The 21,964-nt window shown below is 44.2% G+C and overlaps 1 protein-coding gene across 4 annotated transcripts in view; it reads left to right on the top strand.

The window, feature by feature from the left end:
- The first annotated feature begins 6,910 nt into the window (after positions 1-6,910).
- LOC125455512 (protein angel homolog 1-like) overlaps positions 6,911-21,964 on the top strand; it is a 35,972-nt gene continuing 20,918 nt past the window's right edge. For 2 of the 4 annotated variants that reach the window (XM_059648942.1, XM_059648943.1), the window contains exons 1-6: positions 6,911-7,155; positions 11,323-12,009; positions 17,239-17,456; positions 18,952-19,021; positions 20,284-20,726; positions 20,835-20,961. In XM_059648942.1, coding sequence (XP_059504925.1) covers positions 7,092-7,155; positions 11,323-12,009; positions 17,239-17,456; positions 18,952-19,021; positions 20,284-20,726; positions 20,835-20,961 — 1,609 coding nt within the window. In that variant the 5' untranslated portion in view covers positions 6,911-7,091. Of the gene's footprint in view, positions 7,156-7,318; positions 7,432-11,322; positions 12,010-17,238; positions 17,457-18,951; positions 19,022-20,283; positions 20,727-20,834; positions 20,962-21,964 lie in introns of those variants that run through there. The other 2 variants (XM_059648941.1, XM_059648944.1) reach the window with 2 other exon arrangements.

Genomic DNA, 21,964 nt, shown 5'->3' with positions numbered 1-21,964 from the left:
CCCTCTATCGTAGGGTCAGAAGTCAGGATGCTCATGGTGATTGCACAATGTTCATCACCATACATATCTTCTTGGATAATGAAGCAGTCTGTGTACAAATGTAATAAGATTTGGACAATGTTCATGCCAAATAAGTGTCATGCAATGACCATCTTAAACAAGAGAGGATCCAACCATCATTCCTTGACATCCAATTGTGTTACCACCACTGAATCCCCCACTATCAATATGCTGGAGGTTGCTGCTGACCAGAAACTGAACTGATACAGCCGTGTACAGTGGCTATAAGAGCTGGTCGGAAGAATTTTCAGAGAGTAATGGTGACTCCTTGAGGGGAGGAAGAGAGAGGTTTAAATCACATTTTTAAAATTTATTTTCTTGGTTATTTGTCTTTTTGTTTAAATGGACTATTAATGGCACGATTGCAACTAAACACCAAACAAGCAATTTGACTCCTTCTAGAAATGTTAATCAATTATAAGTTCAAAATCAAGTTTATCACCTTCTGGAATGTGTGACACGCCTCGCATTGTATGAACATTCCAGCCAAAAAAAAAACAAAAGACCATGAAATGTCTACCTCAGTCAGTTCTGAACATGGAGACCATCAAACTTATTGTTGCTTTACTCAATGGAAATATTTAGCATTCACCTGCTACAGAACAATCTAATGAGGGTTCATCAAATCCAAATTCCTCGCTGAGAATCTCACCCTAAACTCCTATGACTTCATTGTCAAATGACTGAAACTGTTACCAGAGATAATGGGAAGTGCAGATGCTGGAGGATCCCAGATAACAAAGTGTGGGGCTGGATGAACACAGCAGGCCAACCAGCATCTTAGGAGCACAAAAGCTGACATTGCAGGCCTAGGCCCTCCATCAGGGTCTAGGCCCGAAACATATTTTTGTGGGACATGGGTGTCAGAAGTTGATGGTTAACTGCCTTCTTGAACCTTTCTAGTACATGTGCCCTTCAGGAGGGAATTCCAGTTAGTCTATAACACTAGAACAGTAAGCAGCTCCAGGATTAGTTTAATGCATACTTCTGATCTCAATATCTATCAAAAGCCTGTGGAAAATAACCTGTGTTTTGTCTGTTAAATGTAATAATACTTAGCTTACAACTACTACACCTTCACCAGCCATTTGAATCCATCTGAGCTTCTGTGCATATCCAATAGAATAAAACCTTAACTGAAATCTGACTTCCTGGACTCTCTCATACACATGAACTAATTCTGATATATTTGATTTTAATTAATTTCTGACCACTTTACTTCACATTCTATAAGAAATAGAATAGTAAGATGTTCCAACCCTCAAGTCTGCTCTGTCATTTGATAGGATAATGGCTGATCCAAAACCGCTCACATCCACTTTTCTGCCTAAATAACAAAGTGTGAAGCTGGATGAACACAGCAGGCCAAGCAGCATCTCAGGAGCACAAAAACTGATGTTTCGGGCCTAGATCCGAAACGTCAGTTTTTGTGCTCCTGAGATGCTGCTTGGTCTGCTGTGTTCATCCAGCTCCACACTTTGTTATCTTGGATTCTCCAGCATCTGCAGTTCCCGTTATCACTGATCCACTTTTCTGCCTTTTCCTTATAACCCTGGATTCCCAAGCTGAACAAGAATCTATCTATTTCAGCCCTAAATATACATACACATTCTGCGCCTACAGCTCTCTGTGGCAAAGTGTTCCAAAGACTTACATCCCTCCAAGAGAAGAAATTCCTCCTCATAGTCTTAAATTAGTGCCCATTTATTCTGAGACTACCCATGAGTGGAAGCATCCTCTCAGCATTTACCCTGTCAAACCTCTTAGGAATCCTATATGTTTCAATGAGATCACCTCTCATTCTTCTAAATTGAAATAAATAGCATCCCAACCGGTTTAATCTTTTCTCTCTCCCTTTCTTCTTGGATACAAGCATTTGTGTATACACCACAAACCATTCCCCAGATTGCAGTAATAATCAGTAAAGTTATCAAACGCATAATAAACTCTAACTTGCATTGACCCTAAATAACTTACTATGGCATGGTTTGAAAGAACATATAACCGCCAATTTTAAAAGGAAATAAAACAGAAAAATAATTAAAGTTACACATCTGATATGGATGGAAGATGACAGTGAAAATTATCCAATTCACCTCTCGCTCTTGTCTGTGACTTACCTCCTGATTTCTCAAATCCTGTCAAATGTCTACAATATGGAGGTGCTGTGTTGGACTGGGGTGGACAAAGTCAGAAATCACACGACACCAGGTTATAGTCCAACAGGTTTATTTGAAAATGCAGGCTTTCGGAGCCTCGCTCCTTCTTCAGGTGTTAGTGAGGGAGGTAGTATCCGATACAGAACTTATAAGTAAAAGATCTAAGGGTCACACCACTGATGAGGACGTATTAAACAAACTTAAGATACTGTTAAATCTTTAATCGGTTAGTGGGCTTTAATTGATTAATACAAGACCATAAGACATAGGAGTGGAGGTAAGGCCATTCGGCCCATCAAGTCCACTCTGCCATTTAAATCCTAGCTGATGGGCATTTCAACTCCACTTCCCTGCACTCTCCCCGTAGCCCTTGATTCCTTTTGAGATCAAGAATTTGTCAATCTCCGCCTTGAAGGCATCCAATGTCCCAGCCTCCACTGCACTCTGCGGCAATGAATTCCACAAGCCCACCACACTCTGGCTGAAGAAATGTCATCTCATATCAGTTTTAAATTTACCCCCTCTAATTTTAAGGCTGTGCCCATGGGTCCTGGTCTCCCCACCTAACGGAAACAACTTCCTAGCGTCCACCCCTTCGAAACCATACATTATCTTGTAAGTTTCTATTAGATCTCCCCTCAACCTTCTAAACTCTACTGAGTACAATCCCAGGATCCTTAGCCATTCATCATATGTTAAACCTACCATTCCAGGGATCATCCGCGTGAATCTCCGCTGGACACGGTCCAGGGCTAGTATGTCCTTCCTGAGGTGTGGGGCCCAAAATTGGACACAGTGTTCTAAATGGGGCCTAACTAGACCCTCATAAAGCCTCAGAAGCACATCGCTGCTTTTATATTCCAACCCTCTTGAGATAAACGACATTACATTCACTTTCTTAATTACGGACTCGACCTGCAAGTTAACCTTTAGAGAATCCTGGACCAACACTCCCAGATCCCTTTGCACTTCTGATTTGCGAATTTTCTCACCGTTTAGAAAATAGTCCATACCTGTATTCTTTTTTCCAAAGTGCAAAACCTCACATTTACTCACACTGAATTTCATCAGCCATTTCCTGGACCATTCTCCTAAACTGTCTAAATCTTTCTGCAGCTTCTCCACCTCCTCAGTACTACCTGCCTGTCCACCTATCTTCGTATCATCGGCAAACTTCGCCAGAATGCCCCCAGTCCCTTCATCCAGATCATTAATATATAAGGTGAACAGCTGTGGCCCCAACACTGAACCCTGCGGGACACCACTTGTCACTGGTTGCCATTCCGAAAAAGAGCCTTTTATCCCAACTCTCTGCCTACTGTCAGACAGCCAATCCTCAATCCAAGCCAGTAGCTCACCTCGAACACCACCTTGCTCAGCAGCCTCCCGTGAGGCACTGTATCAAAGGCCTTTTGGAAGTCTAGATAGATAACATCTACTGGGTTTCCCTGGTCTAACATACTTGTTACCTCTTCAAAATATACAAATATGTATATGTAAACCTCCGAATTCCTTTCTAGTCACTGTACTGCGTGAACTACAAGTTTTATCAGTGTAAAGAAGAGGTGACATTTTATGTCAGACAAGGCATGTTAGGTGCGAGGCCTCGTTTAGAATCTGTTTGTGTTTTGGTTTGGAGTCAGACTGGTTTAATTTTTACAGCAGGAATTTTTCAGATGCCACATTGACATTCTGTCTGTAAATTGAGTGCTTTTTGAACAAAATAGAATGTATCTGTAAATACAAACTCACCACATAGATTCACATGCATGTATGTGTGTGTGTGAGGGGGGAGATACAGTGTGTGTGCATGTGTGTGTGAGGGTAGGAGAGAGAGACAAAGAGTCTGTGTGGGAGAAAGTGTGTGCATGTGTGTGTGAGGGGAGAGAGAGAGAGACACAGAGAGAGAGAAAAAGAATGTGTGTGCACGTGTTAGAGACAGTGTATGTTTCAGAGAGAGTGTGTGTGCGCGCGTGCTTGAGACACAGTGTGTGTATGGAGAAGATCTGTGTGAGAATGTGTGTGTGAGAGACAGTGTGTATATGAGAGAGGATCTGTGTGAGTGTGACTGTGTATAAGTGTGTTTATGTGAGTGAGAGAGCATAGTGTGGTGGGATCACCTGTAGTGTGACATAAACCCAAGATCCCGGATGAGGCTGTCCTCATGGGTACCGAGCTTGGCTATCAGCCTCTGCTAGGTGACTCTGTGTTGTTGTGTATTCTGAAGTCCGCCTTGGAAAATGTTTACCTGAAGATCTGTGGCTGCTTATCTTGTCTAATCAGGGACCCCTGGGTGACAGATATTGACAGGAGGTTCTGTTCACTCCAACAGCTGGCTCTGAGGGAGCTGGATCCTGTCAAGGACTCATCACGTATAAACAAAGGGTTACCCAGTGAAGGGATACCAACCTCTGTGGAGTTATTTCAAGGGCCTCCTCAAATCTCTTTCCCAAGGTGTACACTGCCTCTGGAATGCTGACACAGATTCCCTGTTCAATATCTTCTTCATGCATGATCCCTAAAGTTAAGTTGAACAGAGATTGCAAATGTCCTGAGACTTTCAATGGGGATCCTTTGCTGGTTTTCCCCATTCCACCACCCGTTCCTGGAATTTTGACTGGAGTCTCCACTAAGGAGTGAATGTCAGCACTGTTAAAGTTAAGCATGATTGATGGTGCTTCCTTAAAGGCTACACCTCCCTCTGAGGAGGCATACAGCAGATGAAGCAGCTTATTTAGAATTAACAAGAAAAATATATTCAAGTCAACAATGCACAGACTTTAATATTTCCAGTGAATGATTCTATGGACAAATTGGCAGCTATGTGGGAGAGCCACATCTCTCTGTTGCCAATAAACATCGACTCTGCCAGCTTGTTGATCTACCAGGCTGTCTTCTTCACAGCAGTCGAGGAAGTAATGACTGCAAGGACATCCTCCATTCTCCTCCTGTTGTTGTGGGAAGCAGCACCTTGAGTGGGGGAAATGGAAAATTTCGAGAAGATTGATGTATAACATTTCTGAAGGATGACTGAGCAAGGGTGCGAAACTCCAATAAGATGGGGGTGCGCCTCCACATGGGGAGGCAAGCATAAAATCCATAGCTGTTTGTATACTACTGTGCGAATGAGCCGGGTTGAATCCAGACCTCTGTGTGTTAATCTGATCTGGATCTGTTAATGATTGATCCAGGACTGATCCAGATGTCTGGGTAACCTGGGTGTGATCCTGAGTTGAGTATGTGTGATCCAGATCTCAGAGACTGGCCTGTCTCCGAACTGTGATCCAGGTCTGAGTCTGGGTGATTCAGACATGTTCTGGATCCCAGGACCTGGCCATATCCAGACTCTGATCCAGAGGGTGAGTGTTTGGGTGTGATTTGGTATCGGGCCTCCATCCTGATTGATCTGGGTAGAATATAAATGTGGCATTGCCTGTCTCTTGACTGACCAAGGTGTGGTGTAGATTTCAGCACCGAGGTGATCTGAATCCCAAAGGGCAGGTGATCATGATGTAATCCAAATCAGGGTTTCTCCTGACTGATCAAACTGTGATCTTAGTGTAACCTTTCTCTGATCATTGTGTAACATCTCTGCTATCCAGTGTGATCAGGCTGCAATCCTGGTGTGATTGGGTTGTGAATCAGTGTGATCAGGCCAGGATCCTTGTGTAAACGTCATTGTGATCCAGTGTAATTGGCCTGTGATCCTGGTGTGTAACTTCTCTATGGTCCAGTGTGACCCTGGTGTGTAACCTTGATCTGGTGAGTAACTTCGTTGTGATCCTGATGTGTAACCTCACTGTGACTGTGTGATCCTGGTGAGTAACCTTGCTGTGATCCAGTGTAATCCTGGTGTGTAACCTCGCTGTGATCCAGGTGTGTAACCTCACTGTGATTGTGTGATCCTGGTGTGTAACCTTGCTGTGATCTAGTGTGATTCTCGTGTGTAACCTCACTGTGATCCTAGTGTGTAACCTCGCTGTGATCTGTGTGATCTTGGTGTGTAACCTTGATGTGATCCAGTGTGATCCTGGTGTGTAACCTCACTGTGCTCCTGGCTGTAAACTCACTGTGATCTAGTGTGATCCTGTTGTGTAACCTTACTGTTATCCTGGTGTGGTACCTTGCTGTGATCCAGTATGATTCTCGTGTGTTACCTCACTGCAATCTTGGTGTGTGACCTCACTGTGATTCAGGTGTGTAACCTCACTGTGATCCAGTGTGATCATGCTGTGTAACCTTGCTGTGATCCAGGTGTGTAACCTCACCGTAATCTTGGTGCATAGCTTTGCTGTGGTCCAGTGTAATCCTGGTGTGTAACTCCACTGTGATCCTGGTGTGTAATGTTGCTGTGATCCTGTCTAACCTCACTGCGATCCAGTGTGATCCTGCTGTCTAGCCTCGCTGTGATCAGTATGATCCTGGTGTAGAACCTCATTGTGATTCAGTGTGATCCTGCTGCCTTAACTTGCTGTGATCCTGGTGTATAACCTCAGTGATCCAGTGTGATCCAGCTATCTACCTTCTCCGTGATCCAGTGTGATCCTGCTGTGTAACCTCGCTGTGATCTAGTTGTCTAACCTCTCTGGGAACCTGCTGTGTAACCTCGCTGTGAGCCAGTGTGATCCTGCTGTGTAACCTCGCCGTGATCCTGCTGTGTAACCTCGCTATGATCCCGCTGTGTAACCTCGCCGTGATCCTGCTGTGTAACCTCGCTATGATCCAGTGTGATCCTGCTGTGTAACCTCGCTATGATCCCGCTGTGTAACCTCGCTGTGATCCAGTGTGATCCCGCTGTCATCACTGTCAATAAAGTTGCTTGTGGAGGGCCGGTGCGGTGCGGCGCGTGCGCGCGGGCGGCCCCCGAGCGGGATGGTGGGCTCCCTGCTCTACTTCATCCTGGCGCCGCTGGCCCGGCTCCTCGGCCGGATTGCAGGTGAGCGAGCGGGTGGGGATTCCGGGGAGCCGGGCCCCGAGGCGGGCTGTAACCCTCGCACCCCCAAATCCCGCGAGGGTGCAGCGCTGGGGCCGCGGAGGAGGGGGGAAAGAGCGCGAGACCTGGGCCCGGGGAGCCCCGTTACCTGGAAACAGGGGGCAGGGCGGTTGCCCCGGGCGACGCCATGGGCCGTGGGCGAAGAGGACGGAGTATGGCCTCCTGACCCCTGGGCCTCCCGTCGGACTATCCGCTAAAACTAGCCCCACCCGCGCCCAGGTCTAGTCTAAACTGGAATTTTTGTTCGGTGTCCTTTCGTTGTCGGAGGGTTTCACCCTTTCTCCCTCTGGCCTCCGCTTCTCTAATGGCCTCCCTCTGTTATTGGATCATTTCCCCCCTGCCCAGGTTGTGCCAGCTCCAGTGTTGGGGGCATGCCCCTACTTAACACACCAGGGTGCAGTCTGTGCCAGCCTCTGCCTTATGCCCTTTGAGCTCGCCTGTGTGAGTGAATCATATTGTTGAGGGGCAGTTGGCTGGCACAGGTTAGCAGGGGAGGATGGAAACCAGCAGGAGAGCCACTGCTCAGGGATCCACAGCAGGCAGCGTTCTTGATCCAGTGGGTTGCAGTCTCGAGTCCCAGTGTGGAAGATGTATCATGGGCTGACACTTTCATGCAGCATGGATAGAGTGTCTTGCTTGTGGAAGTTTGAGCCTTTCAGATGAGCTGAAGCCTGTTAGCTCTCTCACCTGGGCAAGGAAGATTCTGGAGAATTATCTGTTTGGTGTCCTAGCAATCGCATTTGTCAATCACTGCCTAAAACCAGTGGCTGTTTATTTTGCTGTGTTTGTGGAGATTTCACTTTGTGTTTTGTTTCTAGCATCATAAAAGTGACTTTCATAGTGCTTTGGGATATCATGAGGTCATGGAAAGTGCTATAAAAATGCAAACCCATCTTTCATTCTCTTGCAGGGCATGGTAGTAGAATGGATTTATGATTGGACTGATAATCTAGAGGGCTGGGCTGGTGATGTGGCAAAATTCCATCTTGGCAGTTAGAATGCTGAAATTGTTTACAAATTTGAAATGAAAAGTTGGTGTGATAGTCATTTAACTATTACACTTGTTTTAAAAAATGTCAGGCTCACCTATATCCTTTAGAGAAGGAAATGTGACGTCCTTACCATCTTTGCTTGGAAGTGATTCCGGATTTATAGGATTTGGTTGGCCTTAATTATCCTTTGACATGACCTAGAAAGCTACTCAGTTGTATTTTGACAAAATGGCTCACTGTAACCTTTTCAGTGCCAATCCCTGATTGCCTATGAGCATTGACTTTGTTAGGAATGTCATATATTGTGAATGAATTTAAACAAAAGCACTGCCAAGCCAGTTTCAGGACAAAATCGTTTAGAAGTCTTGGTTGCTAACTTGCTAAATTCCATAACACAGTCACAGGGCAACCATGACCCAAGGAACTGAAACAGTTCAAGGAGTAGATTCAGCACTTTCTTTAGACGATAAGACTGGCTGTAGTTGTAATCTTGCAACATTAAATGCATTTTGTTTCACGTTTAACAAGAGTTAACTTTACAGAAAGTGACCAAAATGAATATTTACCAAACTGTGGGGCACGAGTTAGAAGATATCTTTGCCAAAAAGACAGATTTTTAAAAAAAAATGTTAAAGGTGTAGGTGTTGGCGATTAGGATTGTAAAGTCCAGGGTTAGGGGTGCAAGCTGTATTCAGCTTGTTCCACCAAGAATGAACTGAAGGGGAGCATTCACAGAAGGTCAGTGTTTTTAAAAGTTGAAAAAATGGTCTGGAGAAAAATCTTGGAGAGATTTAATAGGGAGATTCAGTTATTTCTGTTTACCATGTCAGCATACGGGGAGGTACTGTAGGTCAGTGAGGATGCAGGTGATAAATACAACTTGTAATAGAGGGGTGGCTGGGATTGAACATGTAAAGAGAAGTTTTGGAAGCTGCAATTGGGATACACTGGCAAAAAATCACACCTAGATGGTAATGGCTTCGTGAGTGAGGCAAAGGCAGTGGGTGTCATGGGGAGGAAAGGTAGTCTGGGTGGAATGGTTTGGGGAGTGGATGGTCAGTGGAGCTGAAATTCAAATACAAATGGAATGTTTTGTTGGGACTTTACATGGCTTTGATTCAGTCCAAAGTGGCAGGAAAGGGATAGAATGAGTGGCAAAATGGTGGTTTTCCTCCAAGATCTGAAATGTTGGTTTTGGTGCATGTCAACTTGGCACATCTTTACCATTGCTGCCGTTGAATTGGAAGGTGTGCCTTCAAGACCCAAAGAAAGCAGAGCAAGGACACCACCTTTTTTTTAGTTCATTCATTGGATGTGGGCATTACTGGTTAATCTCTGCATTTAATACCTATCCTTTGTTGGCCAGACAGCAGTTCAGAGTCAGCCACGTTGCTGTGGATCTGGAATCACATGTAGGCCAGACCAGGTGAGGATAGAGGTTTCATCCCTAAGGGACATTAATGAACCAGATGGGTTTTTCCAACAATCAACAATGGATTCATTGTCATCATAGACTCCTAATTCCAGATTTTTATTGAATTCAAATTCTACCAACTGCCATGATTGGATTCAAACCTAGGTCCCCAGAACATTACCGGGGTCTCTGGATTAACAGCCCACTGATAATACCACTAGGCCATCATCTCCCCTGTTAATCGTATCACTGGCCTGTCTGGAATGTGGATATGGGTGGGTGGAGCAAGGCCTTCTGAATGGAACACATTAAGTGATGATAAGCATAAAACTTTAAATTTGTACTAGTCTGCAGTGAGGGAATGCAGCATTGATAAAAGTGCTGTCTTTCAGGCACAGTGTGAAACTGAGACGCCCTAGCTATTTTTCCACCCCCACCCTTGTCTGCCTTCCGGAGAGACCACTGTCTCCACAACTCCCTTGTCCGCTCCACACTCCCCTCCAACCCCACCACACCCGGCACCTTCCCCTGCAACCGCAGGAAGTGCTACACCTGCCCCCACACCTCCTCCCTCACCCCTATCCCAGGCCCCAAGATAACCTTCCACATCAAGCAGATGTTCACCTGCACATCTGCCAATGTGGTATATTGTATCCATTGTACCCGGTGTGGCTACCTCTACATTGGGGAAACCAAGCGGAGGCTTGGGGACCGCTTTGCAGAACACCTCCGCTCGGTTCGCAATAAACAACTGCACCTTCCAGTCGCGAACCATTTTAACTCCCCCCTCCCATTCCTCAGACGACATGTCCATCGTGGGCCTCCTGCAGTGCCACAATGATGCCACCCGAAGGTTGCAGGAACAGCAACTCATATCCCGCTTGGGAACCCTGCAGCCCAATGGTATCAATGTGGACTTCACAAGCTTCAAAATCTCTCTTCCCCCTCCCCCCCCCAACTGCCTCCCAAAACCAGTCCAACCTGTCTCTGCCTCCCTAACCTGTTCTTCCTCTCACCCATTCCTTCCTCCCACCTCAAGCCACACCTCCATTTCCTACCTACCGCCACATCCCGCCTCCTTGACCTGTCCGTCTTCCCTGGATTGACCTATCCCCTCCCTACCTCCCCACCTGTACTCTCCTCTCTACCTATCTTCTTTTCTCTCCATCTTCGGTCTGCCTCTGCCTCCCCCCCTCTCCCTATTTATTCCAGTTCCCTCTCCCCATCCCCCTCTCTGATGACTGGTCTAGGCCTGAAATGTCAGCTTTTGTGCTCCTGAGATGCTGCTTGGCCTGCTGTGTTCATCCAGCTCCACACTTTGTCATCGTCATCACCCTATTTATTTATTCAGATAGCCATCACAAATACTATTATTTGAAGCAGATCAGGCCAACCAGTTAGTTGACAGTAAGCTTGGGTTTTATCAGCATGCATGGATTGGGAATTAAATGTTAGAGCAATGAGGCACTGCGTTTAATCTTGAGTTTGCAGGGAAACTCTAATGACAGAGAAGTAAATAATGAGGAAGGGAACTTGATTCTGTGTGTGAATTTAGTTGTAAAAGTTAGCTGATTACTGTGATGGAAGTGTGTTTTTCTAAATGGGAACTGAATTCTGAATTGGAATTCTGTATGCAGTTTTGTTTTTCAGTGCTCATATAAATGCAGCAAGTTATTTTTATTGCCCTTTTCTTTTTCTTGACAGGCCCTTACATTGAGGATGACTCTTCAGGAGATTGTTCAAAAGCGTCATTACTGGAAAGTGACAGACTTTCTGATGGAGATTCTGCTCCACGGTTACCACTTAGCAAAGACCAGACTGTTTTGCTTCAGGATTGGCTTCGGGGAGGGCCAAGTGAACTTCCAAGAGGGGAGTCAGCAGGGGAGGCATCAGTGAGTGTTGACATGGAGAAAAAGCCCCAGGATCAACCATCAGAGAACTGGGAGGTAGAAGAGGCTACCATGGCATGGCAGCAATCGAAGAATGTGCCAACATTATCCCAGCAGTCAGAACAATGGCAGGCTGCAGCTGTAGAGGGTATCAGTCAGGACCAGAGTATTGTGGGATGGCAGTTGACTTCTACATCTGAGACTGCCACAGCCTGGCCAACATTGACAATCCAAGGACTGAAGGATGGCACTGCAGGTTGGACACCAGTACCTGCACAGAGTATGGGTGGGGTTGAGCTCCCAACAGGCTGGGAGTTTCAACCTCGGCAGCGTGATTGCCAGGCTGGTGGTATTATGGGATGGCCAGCACACATGAATGACCCAGTTGGCACTACGGGGTGGCAGTTTACCCCTCTTTTGGATGTGAATGATGCAGCAGCAAATGATCTGTGGCAGTTCCAAAGTGAAAGCAATCTTGTATTGGGCACAGACCCTTATCAAGGTAAGGATGGTGAATGAATGAATAATGGTTCTCAGCCAGAGACCACTTTTGATTTAATCATCAATAAAAGTAGCCATATAAATAAGATTGTTGTAGAATGGTGCTGTTGTTTGATAGTTTTTGGTGCTGCCGTAGTCCGTTTGATGGTAAATGTTCATATCTGAACATGCCACCACTGTTGCATTTCTTTTCTGCCAGCTGCTCTACTTGGATCCCACATTATACAGTCATATAGTCATACCAACTGCCAATCTTAACTGTGTCCCCTTTTGCTATTACCTGCTCTACACCAATATAAATGATAGCAAGATCCAGTAATTGAGCAAGGTCGACTGGTAATTGAAACGTACTCCCAGCACATATCTTATCCTCAAGGCATTTGAATTTACATTCTGTCAGAGTGAGCCTTGGGCTCTAAAGCACCAATTTACTTCAATAGATTTTTAAAAAAATGATTAATACTTAATCATGGTATGTACATGTAAATATTGCATGCTTCTTATTAGATGTGAAAACGCAACCAAAATGCGCCTTTTCCCCAAAGTACCCTTCAAAGTCTACTAGATTTTTGACACAACACATTCAAAACAAGCTCTGAGTTTTTAACTGACAGGAGATTGAATGTAGACTATGATCTAAGTGTGAGTAGCCCAATAGAAACCTGTAATTCGAGTCCTGATGACAGAGTTATCCAAGAAAATAGTCTGTAGGATATGATGCCCCTGCTCCGGCTATCCTTGTGTTTTCATGTTTGATGCAGCTGTTAAAGCATCAATAATCCTGGCTGGTTTGGTTTTTTGACCTGATGCCAGGTGACTGAGGCCAGCTTGCTTCAAGATCCTATGGATATCTGTCAGAATAAAAGATCTTAATGCACTCGGCTCCCTCTCCTACCTGTTCCAACAATGCGTTAGAAAGATAGATATCAAACTGGCACTTATGTTTGTTTTTGTATTAATCCACCTAGCAGTAGAATAACAGTGATATTTCTACATTTGAATTAATATTGGCATGCTAATCTTTGTCAAAAACCAAGTCTCCAGCTAACCACAATGTATGTTTCTACACCTTTCAGTCATACCTCTTGAAACCATAAACACACAACTGTGTTAATAGTGAAAAGAATTCAAAATAATGATATGAAAGTCAAAAATACATTGTTTTCTGAGCAGTAACAACTTAGACTCTCTGTAAAAGAGCTACTGCGTTTCAGTAAAGTGTGTAGGCTGATTTTAACTTTACACAGTTTAGTACCAAGTGTTTACTTATTAATCACATTCCCAGCAATACAGATATGGATATTTGACCTTAAAACATGAGTTGAATCCAAATACTATATTTGTGCACTTGAATGATTTGCTCGACATGATAGGAACCATAAGGTCATGGATTGTGGTTACGTGCTAATATTATCAGTATTGTTTTTCCCGTGTGTGTGTGTAAGATCATAAGACATTGAAGTGTAGACTATTCGGTCCATTGAGCCTGTGCTGCTGTTCAATGAAATCATGGCTGATATGAAAATCTTCAACTCCACTTTGCCTTTTTCCTCATACTCCTGATTCTCTTTAAAAATTAAAAATCTGTCTATCGGAGCTTTTGATGTACTTAATGAGCCTGACTCAAGTCCTCTATTCTATTGGTTCACTATTTTTCAGCAGCACAGTGGCTCAGTGGTTAGTACTGCAGCCTTGCCGCCAAGAACCCGGGTTTGATTCCAATCTTCGGTGAATGTTTGTGTGTTGTTTGCACATTCTTCCCGTGTCTGCATGGGTTTCTGCAAGATGCTCCAGTCTTCTCCTCCAGTCCAAAGATGTGCAGGTTGGGTGGATTAACCATGGGAGATGCAGGGTTATTGGGATAAGATTGGGGTGGTTATTGGTTGATGTTCTTTGGAGGGTTGGCATGAATTTGATGGGTTGAATGGCCTTCTTCCTCACTGCAGGGATTTTACACTTCCAAGAGAAGAAGTTTCTCCTTATTCCTCCTCAGTGTGCAACCACTTATTATGAGATTATGCCATCTGGTTATAGACTGTCTTACGAGGGAAATCAACTTTTCTGCATCTAGTGAGTTTTGAGAAGATTTGTAGCTCAGGTTGAGATTCTGGATGTGAGTTTTCTCGCTGAGCTGGAAGGACAGTTTTCAGACGTTTCGTCACCATTCTAAGTAACATCATTAGTGAGCCTCTGACGAAGCGCTGGTGTTATTTCTGCATCTACCCTGTCAAATCCTCTAAGAATCTTGTTTATTTCAAAAAAAAGGTCTCATCTTGTTCTCTAAATTTCAACAAGTACAGGCCCAATCTACTCGCCCTTCTCGGTCAGAAGTCAGGCGACACCAGGTTGTAGTCCAACAGGTTTATTTGAAATTATGGTCTGACCAATTGTATCATGCCTTGGAGCAACCTTGCCTGCAACGTGTAAGATAGACATCATTGGCCGAGTTGCATGAATATCTGCCGTGTACGTGGTGGGTAGTGTTCCCACGTGTGGTAGTATTCATGTCTTGCAGTGTTTGTCAAGTCATGGTTTTGTGATGTTGCCCTAAAGGCTAGGCAGTTTACTATGAACAATGGTCTGTTCAAGGTTCAGTGGTTGTTTGAAGGCGAGAAATGGAGGCATAAGGATGACCTTGGTGAGATGCTCATTGTCATCAATTACATGTTCTTATGAGATGTCTATACCGGTATCATTCTAGTCAACCTTCTTTGGACTGCCTCCAATGCTATGGATAGGGACCAAAACTGTTTGCACTATTTCAGGATGCAAATAATTTTTTTTAGTGTAGTATTGAGAGGATTTGACTGTTACACAAATTCATGAGGTGCACATTTTAATTTTGGCTTGTACCAAGAATGTCGAAAACAGTGGAATTACTTTGCAGTATGAGCAGACAAATCCTTAGTACGTTCATAACATGTCTTTAGTGGACTCTTAACTAATAGACCCATTAAATGTACGAACTTGCCATGCTCATTCATAATATCGTCAATTTTTTAAAAATTCATTTATGGATTTGGATATTGTTGGAAAAGCCAATAATTTTTGCCCATTCCTAATTATGTTTCAGTATGTGTTGGTAAACTGCTGCCTTGAATCCTTGCAATCTATGTGGTGCAGGTACGCCCACAGTGGTGTCAGGAGAGAATGCCACAATCATGATGCAGTAACAGTGAAGGAATGATATGGTTTGACGACAGGATGGTGTCAGCTTTGGAGGGAAACTTTAGATGGTGTTATTAGAGCCTACTTACTTTTATTCTTCTAGGTGGTAGGGTTCAGGGATTTGCAAAGTGCTGTCAGAGGTGCCTTGGTGTATTGCTGTAGTGCATCTTGTAGATGGTACACATTGTTGCTGCTCTGCACCCCTGATGGATGGTGTGCCTGTCAAACAAGTTGTTTTGTCCTGGGTGATGTGGCGTGTTTGGGTATTTTTCAAGCCGCACTCATCCAAGCAATTGGACAGTATTCCGTCGCACTCCAGCTTATACTTTGTAGATTGTGGTAAGATTTGTTGCCGGACCCAGCACCTTCCCCTGCAACCGCAGGAAATGCTACGCTTGCCCCCACACCACCTCCCTCACCCCTATCCCAGGCCGCAAGATGACTTTCCATATTAAGCAGAGGTTCACCTGCACTTCTGCCAATGTGGTATACTGCATCCACTGTACCCGGTGTGGCCTCCTCTACATTGGGGAAACCAAGCGGAGGCTTGGTGACCGCTTTGCAGTCCACCTCCGCTCGGTTCGCAATAAACAACTGCACCTCCCAGTCGCGAACCATTTCAACTCCCCCTCCCATTCTTTAGATGACATGTCCATCATGGGCCTCCTGCAGTGCCACAATGATGCCACCCGAAGGTTGCAGGAACAGCAACTCATATTCCTCTTGGGAACCCTGCAGCCCAATGGTATCAATGTGGACTTCACCAGTTTCAAAATCTCCCCTTCCCCCACCACATCCCAAAACCAGCCCAGTTCATCCCCTCCCCCCACTGCATCACACAAGCAGCCCAGCTCTTCCCCTTCCCCCACTGCATCCCAAAACCAGTCCAGCCTGTCTCTGCCTCCCTAACCAGTTCTTCCTCTCACCCATCCCTTCCTCCCACCCCAAGCCGCACCCCCATCTCCTACCTACTAACCTCATCCCACCTCCTCGACCTGTCCATCTTCCCTGGACTGACCTATCCCCTCCCTACCTCCCCACCTATACTCTCCTCTCCACCCATCTTCTTTTCTCTCCATCTTCGGTTCGCCTCCCCCTCTCTTCCTATTTATTCCAGAACCCTCACCCCATCCCCCTCTCTGATGAAGGGTCTAGGCCCGAAATGTCAGCTTTTGTGCTCCTGAGATGCTGCTTGGCCTGCTGTGTTCATCCAGCTTCACACTTTGTTATCTTGGATTCTCCAGCATCTGCAGCTCCTATTATCTCTAGTTAGAAATCTCTTTACTTTCAGTTACCAAAACTAAACTGATACATGAACAACTGTTTGCAATGACTTCAGTGTCACTGCTCACTCTTCACCAGAATTGCAAGTCATTCCTTGATCTGTTCAGTTCTGCGTAAGAGAAACTTGGCCTGGCCTGGAGTTCTGCCAAAACGAAACCCTTAAAACAACCGAGAGGAAGTAAGAACAGCCGATGCTGGAGTCGGAGATAACACAGCGTGGAGCTGGAGGAACACAGCAGGCAGCAGCAGAGATGCAGGTAAGCTGATGTTTCGGGTCGGGAGATGTTCTGATCCGAAACGTCAGCTTTCCTGCTGCTCTGATGCCTGGCCTGCTGTGTTCCACCAGCTCCACATTGTTATCCTTAAAACAACCGAGATTTGGTCTGTCAAATGTGTTGAGAATTTTAAATCTTAAATTTGTTAGCACTTCCCACTTGGTAGGTACCTCTCTGAAAAGGCCATGATTGATCAATTGTAAGGAAACAAATGGTAGGGGATTCAGTGATAGTAATGTTGAAAAATAGATGGGGCTTGTTGTAAATGATCCTTGCCTAATATTTATGAGCAATGCAGGGTAAGAAAGTCTGATTCACAGCCCAAGTGAATTTATGATGGAATCGTGACTGAGAGTGGGATATGTGTGGTTCACTAATGCAAAATCCCCAGTGTGATCAATTACCACCAGCCAACTGTTCACAAACAGCAACTCACTCTTAAACACTCTCATATCTTAATTTATGTTTACTTATGCAGTCTCGTCTATCTTTTCTGCCTCTAGGTCTTCTTGCCAGAGTATGGGAGGATTTACCAAGATCCCAGGTGGATGGCAAAGATGACAACAAGCCATTTGAGTTCACCATAATGTCATACAATATTCTTTCGCAGGACCTTTTGGAGACAAATTCTGATTTGTACGCTCACTGCCAGCCTGAGTTCCTTAAGTGGGAATTTAGATTTCAGAATATTCTGCAGGAATTTGAGACCTGGGACCCTGATGTGAGTACGGTACAAATGAACCAATGTTCTGTTAAAACTAGTGAAATAAATACAGAATTTAAACACTCGGGATTGACAATTGTCACTGTCAAAATACTATATTGTTGTCCTTCCCATTACATTCTGTAGGAAAAAAATTATTCCCCTGAGTCCCTCTGTTGTTGTCATCCCCCTAAACTGTGTGATTCATGCTCTTGACTCTTAGTGATCTTCTGAAGTGGTCTCACAGACTATTGATTTGTATTCGGGGAAGATGTCCCCTTTTCACATCAATTTGTAATTGTGTTGAAAATAGTGCAATTGTCAATGAGCATCCCCATTTCAGACCTTTTATGATGAAAGGAAAATCATTGATGAAACAGCTGAAGATGACTGGGCTGACAAACTGTAGATAAATGAAACATCTGGCCAATTCGCTTATCCACTATTGGTTACTGTCTGCCGCACAAAAAAAGAACAGCGTTTAGACAGTGGGTTAGTGTAGGCCAATATCCTGTTGACCCTTCAATCTGCTATTGGGTGCTTTGAGATGGTAAGAACTGCAGATGCTGGAGTCAGAGGTAATACAGTGTGGAGCTAGAGGAACACAGCAGGCCAGGCAGCATCAGAGGAGCAGGAAAGTTAATGTTTCGGGCCATGACCCTTCTTCAGAGAAGAAACCTCTGAAAAACGGTCCTGACCTGAAATGTCAACTTTCCTGCCCTTCTGATGCTGTCTGACCTGCTGTGTTCCTCCAGTTCCACATTGCGTGTTTTGATATGTTTTGACGTACAGAATCACTCAAAATTACGGTGAAGGTTGGGTACCTTCTGGGCAAGAAATGCAGTGAAAACGGTGCTGGATCTTGCTGTGAGGATTACAGTTTAAACCATAAACTGGTTGAAAGATTTTCACCAACTTAATTCTCTTGCCTGAAGCCTCATTGGTTGGCTTGTTTTCCCTACTCAGGCATGTCAGTATGTGTGCCTGCTACCGCAGTTCCCTGTAGAGAGCAGTGCATTTGACTTGATGTTCTAACTGTTGGAAAAGATACAAGAGTGTTGCAAAACATGGCATAATGCCAGCTCTACATAAAATGAAAGTATCTTTTTGAACTGAAAGGATCCTGAATTAAATGATTGGTTAACTTCATCCACATCCTCGGTAATGTTTATTCAAAAGCTCAAATGCCTCTCAAGTGACAGTGAATTGTCTTTTTTATTCAGGTATGTTATGAGACTGCCTGCTGTGTGAAATATGTAACTTCACTGCAATGGCCTTTTCTAAACTTAAGTCCGTAGTTGATTTATACGCCCAATCTTAAACACTTCAGACTAGCACTGGGGTACATTGCTGACCGTATATCTCTGGCTTTGATCTTACTGCCAGAACAGGTGGTTGTCTTTTCATTTCTGTGCAGTGGCTGTGTCCAACTAAATATCAATAAATATTTTTAAAGTGCAAACCAAGTACTAAGAGGACGTGACAGCCTGACATCTTGTGGGCCCTCTTTCAGATTCTGTGCCTGCAGGAAGTTCAGGAGAACCACTACCATCAGCAGTTTCGACCAGCTCTCCAACTACAGGGTGAGTGTTGTAGAAACAATGAGCCATGAAGTGTCAGCATTAATTAATTTGTTTATTTTTACTTTTGTTGTTCTCTTTTGAATTCACTGGAATGCCTCCATGTGTGAGACTCGACAATGAGTGTTGAGACATAAAAATAGAAACCGTTGGAAATGCTCAGTATGCCTGATAGAATCTGCAACATGAGACCTACTATTCCACAGTGTGTCACCTTTGTATTAATGTAGTGAGTGCTTCAAAGCTGTTTGCTTTGGGGTACCTCACTGAATGCAATTTCCAGCAATGACCACTGGATGGGAACCAAGAGTAGAAATAGCGCCCAGGTCAATTTTGCACTCCAAACTGCTGGGTAGTAAAAAATCCCATGTCATGATTTGAGAGGGAGTGGAGTTTTCTTTTGGTGTTCACGCTAACAATTTTTACTCGACCAACTTAATCACTCACAAGACTAAGATTGATAGACATTTGCCAAATTAAAAATCTAAAGTGTGTAGATGCAATTGTTGTACAGATCAGCCATTCTAGTTGAATGGCAGGATAGACCTGCAAGGGCTGAATGGCCTCCTGGTTTTCAATTCTGATAACCTAGTCACTTACACAATTGCTGCTGTTTGAATTTTTCTGGTAAGTTTTAACCTCTGTACTTTGTTATATTTCAACTGAAGCACTTTCGGATACATCAATGGGATAGGGCAGTATAAGTATTTTATTATCATAACTTGTGAACCTCTAGAGTTGTGCCTGCAAAGGTCAGTGTTAGATAAAGCTACTGAACTATCAATGGTGAGAGTAAAGGTCTGGATTAACAGGAAATGGGACCTCACCTTTTGATTACCAGTTGTGTACTTTAGATATTATTTTCAGGGGCATTATTTGAAATTCCCTATTCATAAATTGTCCATTTTCATTACATACTACCAAACATCAAGTTCATTTGTTCAGCATACATGCGAACTTAAAAGTTATCGTGCTCATGGTTCATGGAACGAGTTAGTTCCACCAGTGCAGTGCAGAGTTATTTTTTGTTACTGTCTATAAATGGAAGAACACTGTGAATGGAACAAAAAGGGAAATTGCTGGAAAAACCCTGCACTGGACCTGAAGCATTAACTCTTCTTTCTCTGCACAGATGCTGCCATACCAATTGAGTTTTTCCAGCAATTTCTGCTTTGTTTTCTGATTTCCAGCATCCACAATTCTTTATTTTTTTTTAAAACACTGAATGGGTTACCCAAGTTTTAATCTTGCTGTTTTCTCTGCAGGCTATGAGTGTGTTTATAAACGACGCACTGGTATCAAGACAGATGGGTGTGCTGTTTGCTACAAAAGGGAGCGGTTCTCCCTGGTCTTCGAGCACCCTGTGGAGTACTTTCGACCTATTGTGGAAACGTTGAACAGAGATAATGTAGCGCTGCTTGTTCTCCTCCGACCTCTGAGCCCAGACTGTGTCCAAGGAAACTCCAAGTTTCCTGACATCTGTGTGGCAAACACTCACCTGATATTCAATCCCAGACGGGGCGATATTAAACTCACCCAGCTTGCTGTGTTATTTGCTGAAATTGAGTTACTGATACACACAGCAGGTTCTGATGGTAACCGAAGTCCAATCCTTCTCTGTGGTGATCTGAACTCTGTCCCGGAATCTCCTCTGTATAAACTCATTCAAAATGGTGAGCTCTACTATTATGGAATGCCAACATGGAAGGTAAATCACATTTGGCCAGTTTCCCAGATTAGTTTTTTTTTGACCTGCAGCCTGTCTCCAAGAAACACCAGTAACCATTTTGAGCTGTTCTATTTCATTTTTTGGCAGGTGTCCAGTCAGGAGGACTGTTCTCACCAGATGTGTCCAAGAAAACTCTATGGTCCTTTGTGGCCAAGCAGACTTAGGATAACTGACAATTGTCAGTATGTGGATATGTGTGAAAAGAAGAGAACAGGTTAGTTGCAAATTTGCTTTTCCACTGTGCTGTTTGCTCACCACCTCTGTGTGTTCTGAACGTTTAATCAAGAACTGAAACTTTGGGTCTCATATACACTCGTACTTCCTGCTTTCTCTGTCACCCTGAACATACGTGGTTTTACATACTTTCTGATTCTCTTCAAAAGGTCGGTATGGACTTGATGGGCCAAATGGCCTGCTTCCCCCAACCCTATTATTCTTACATGTGTCTGAGATTTCTCTGTATATTTGCTCCTCCGTTTCCTGCTGACTACTTTGAAGGCTTCTGAATGGATCTAGAAAATCTCCCTGCTAGGGTATTGGCCCCCTTCTAATTCAGTTGAAACCTGTCCCTTTTGAACAGGTCTCTTTTGCCCCAGAAGAGATTCAAATGGTCCAAAGATTTCAATCCTAGCTTAATGCACCATCTCCTTTGCCATTGATTGATCTTCTCTGTCTTCTTATTCCTACTCTTTCTAGCACTTGGCACTCGGAATAGGGTCCTCAATATCAGTACGTAGATGGGCTTGCACGGGAGGGTGCAGCACTGGATCTCCTCTTGGGGAACAAGGTCGGGCAATAACTGAAGTGTCAGTCAGAGAGTACTTTGTGCCCAGTGACCATAACTCTTATCTTTTTCCATAACTATGTTAAAACTAGTTGAGGTCCACAGGTTAAGCTGCTAAACTAGAGCAGGGCTAATTTTGGGGCCATTAGGCAGAATCTCGCGGAGGTTGATTGAGTGAATCTGTTTGAAGTGAAAGGAATGACGAGCAGATTGGAGGCTTTTAAAAGTATGATATCAAGAGGCCAGGGACAGTATGTCCCTGTTAGGGTGAAGGAAAAAGCTGGCATGTTTTGGAATTCCTGGCTGACAAGGGATATTGAGGCTCTGGTCAGGAAAAAGAAGACGGCATACATTGGCTTTAAGCTTTAGAGCTGAAGTGAATCCCTAGATGACTAGGAGCACACTTAAGAGGGAAATCAGAAGAGCAAGAAGA

This window comes from Stegostoma tigrinum, chromosome 10 (assembly GCF_030684315.1).
Source record: "Stegostoma tigrinum isolate sSteTig4 chromosome 10, sSteTig4.hap1, whole genome shotgun sequence".
In the NCBI taxonomy this organism is placed as follows: Eukaryota; Metazoa; Chordata; class Chondrichthyes; order Orectolobiformes; family Stegostomatidae; genus Stegostoma; species Stegostoma tigrinum.
Note: the sequence above shows the minus strand (reverse complement) of the source record. Positions and strands in the feature narration are given on the sequence as shown.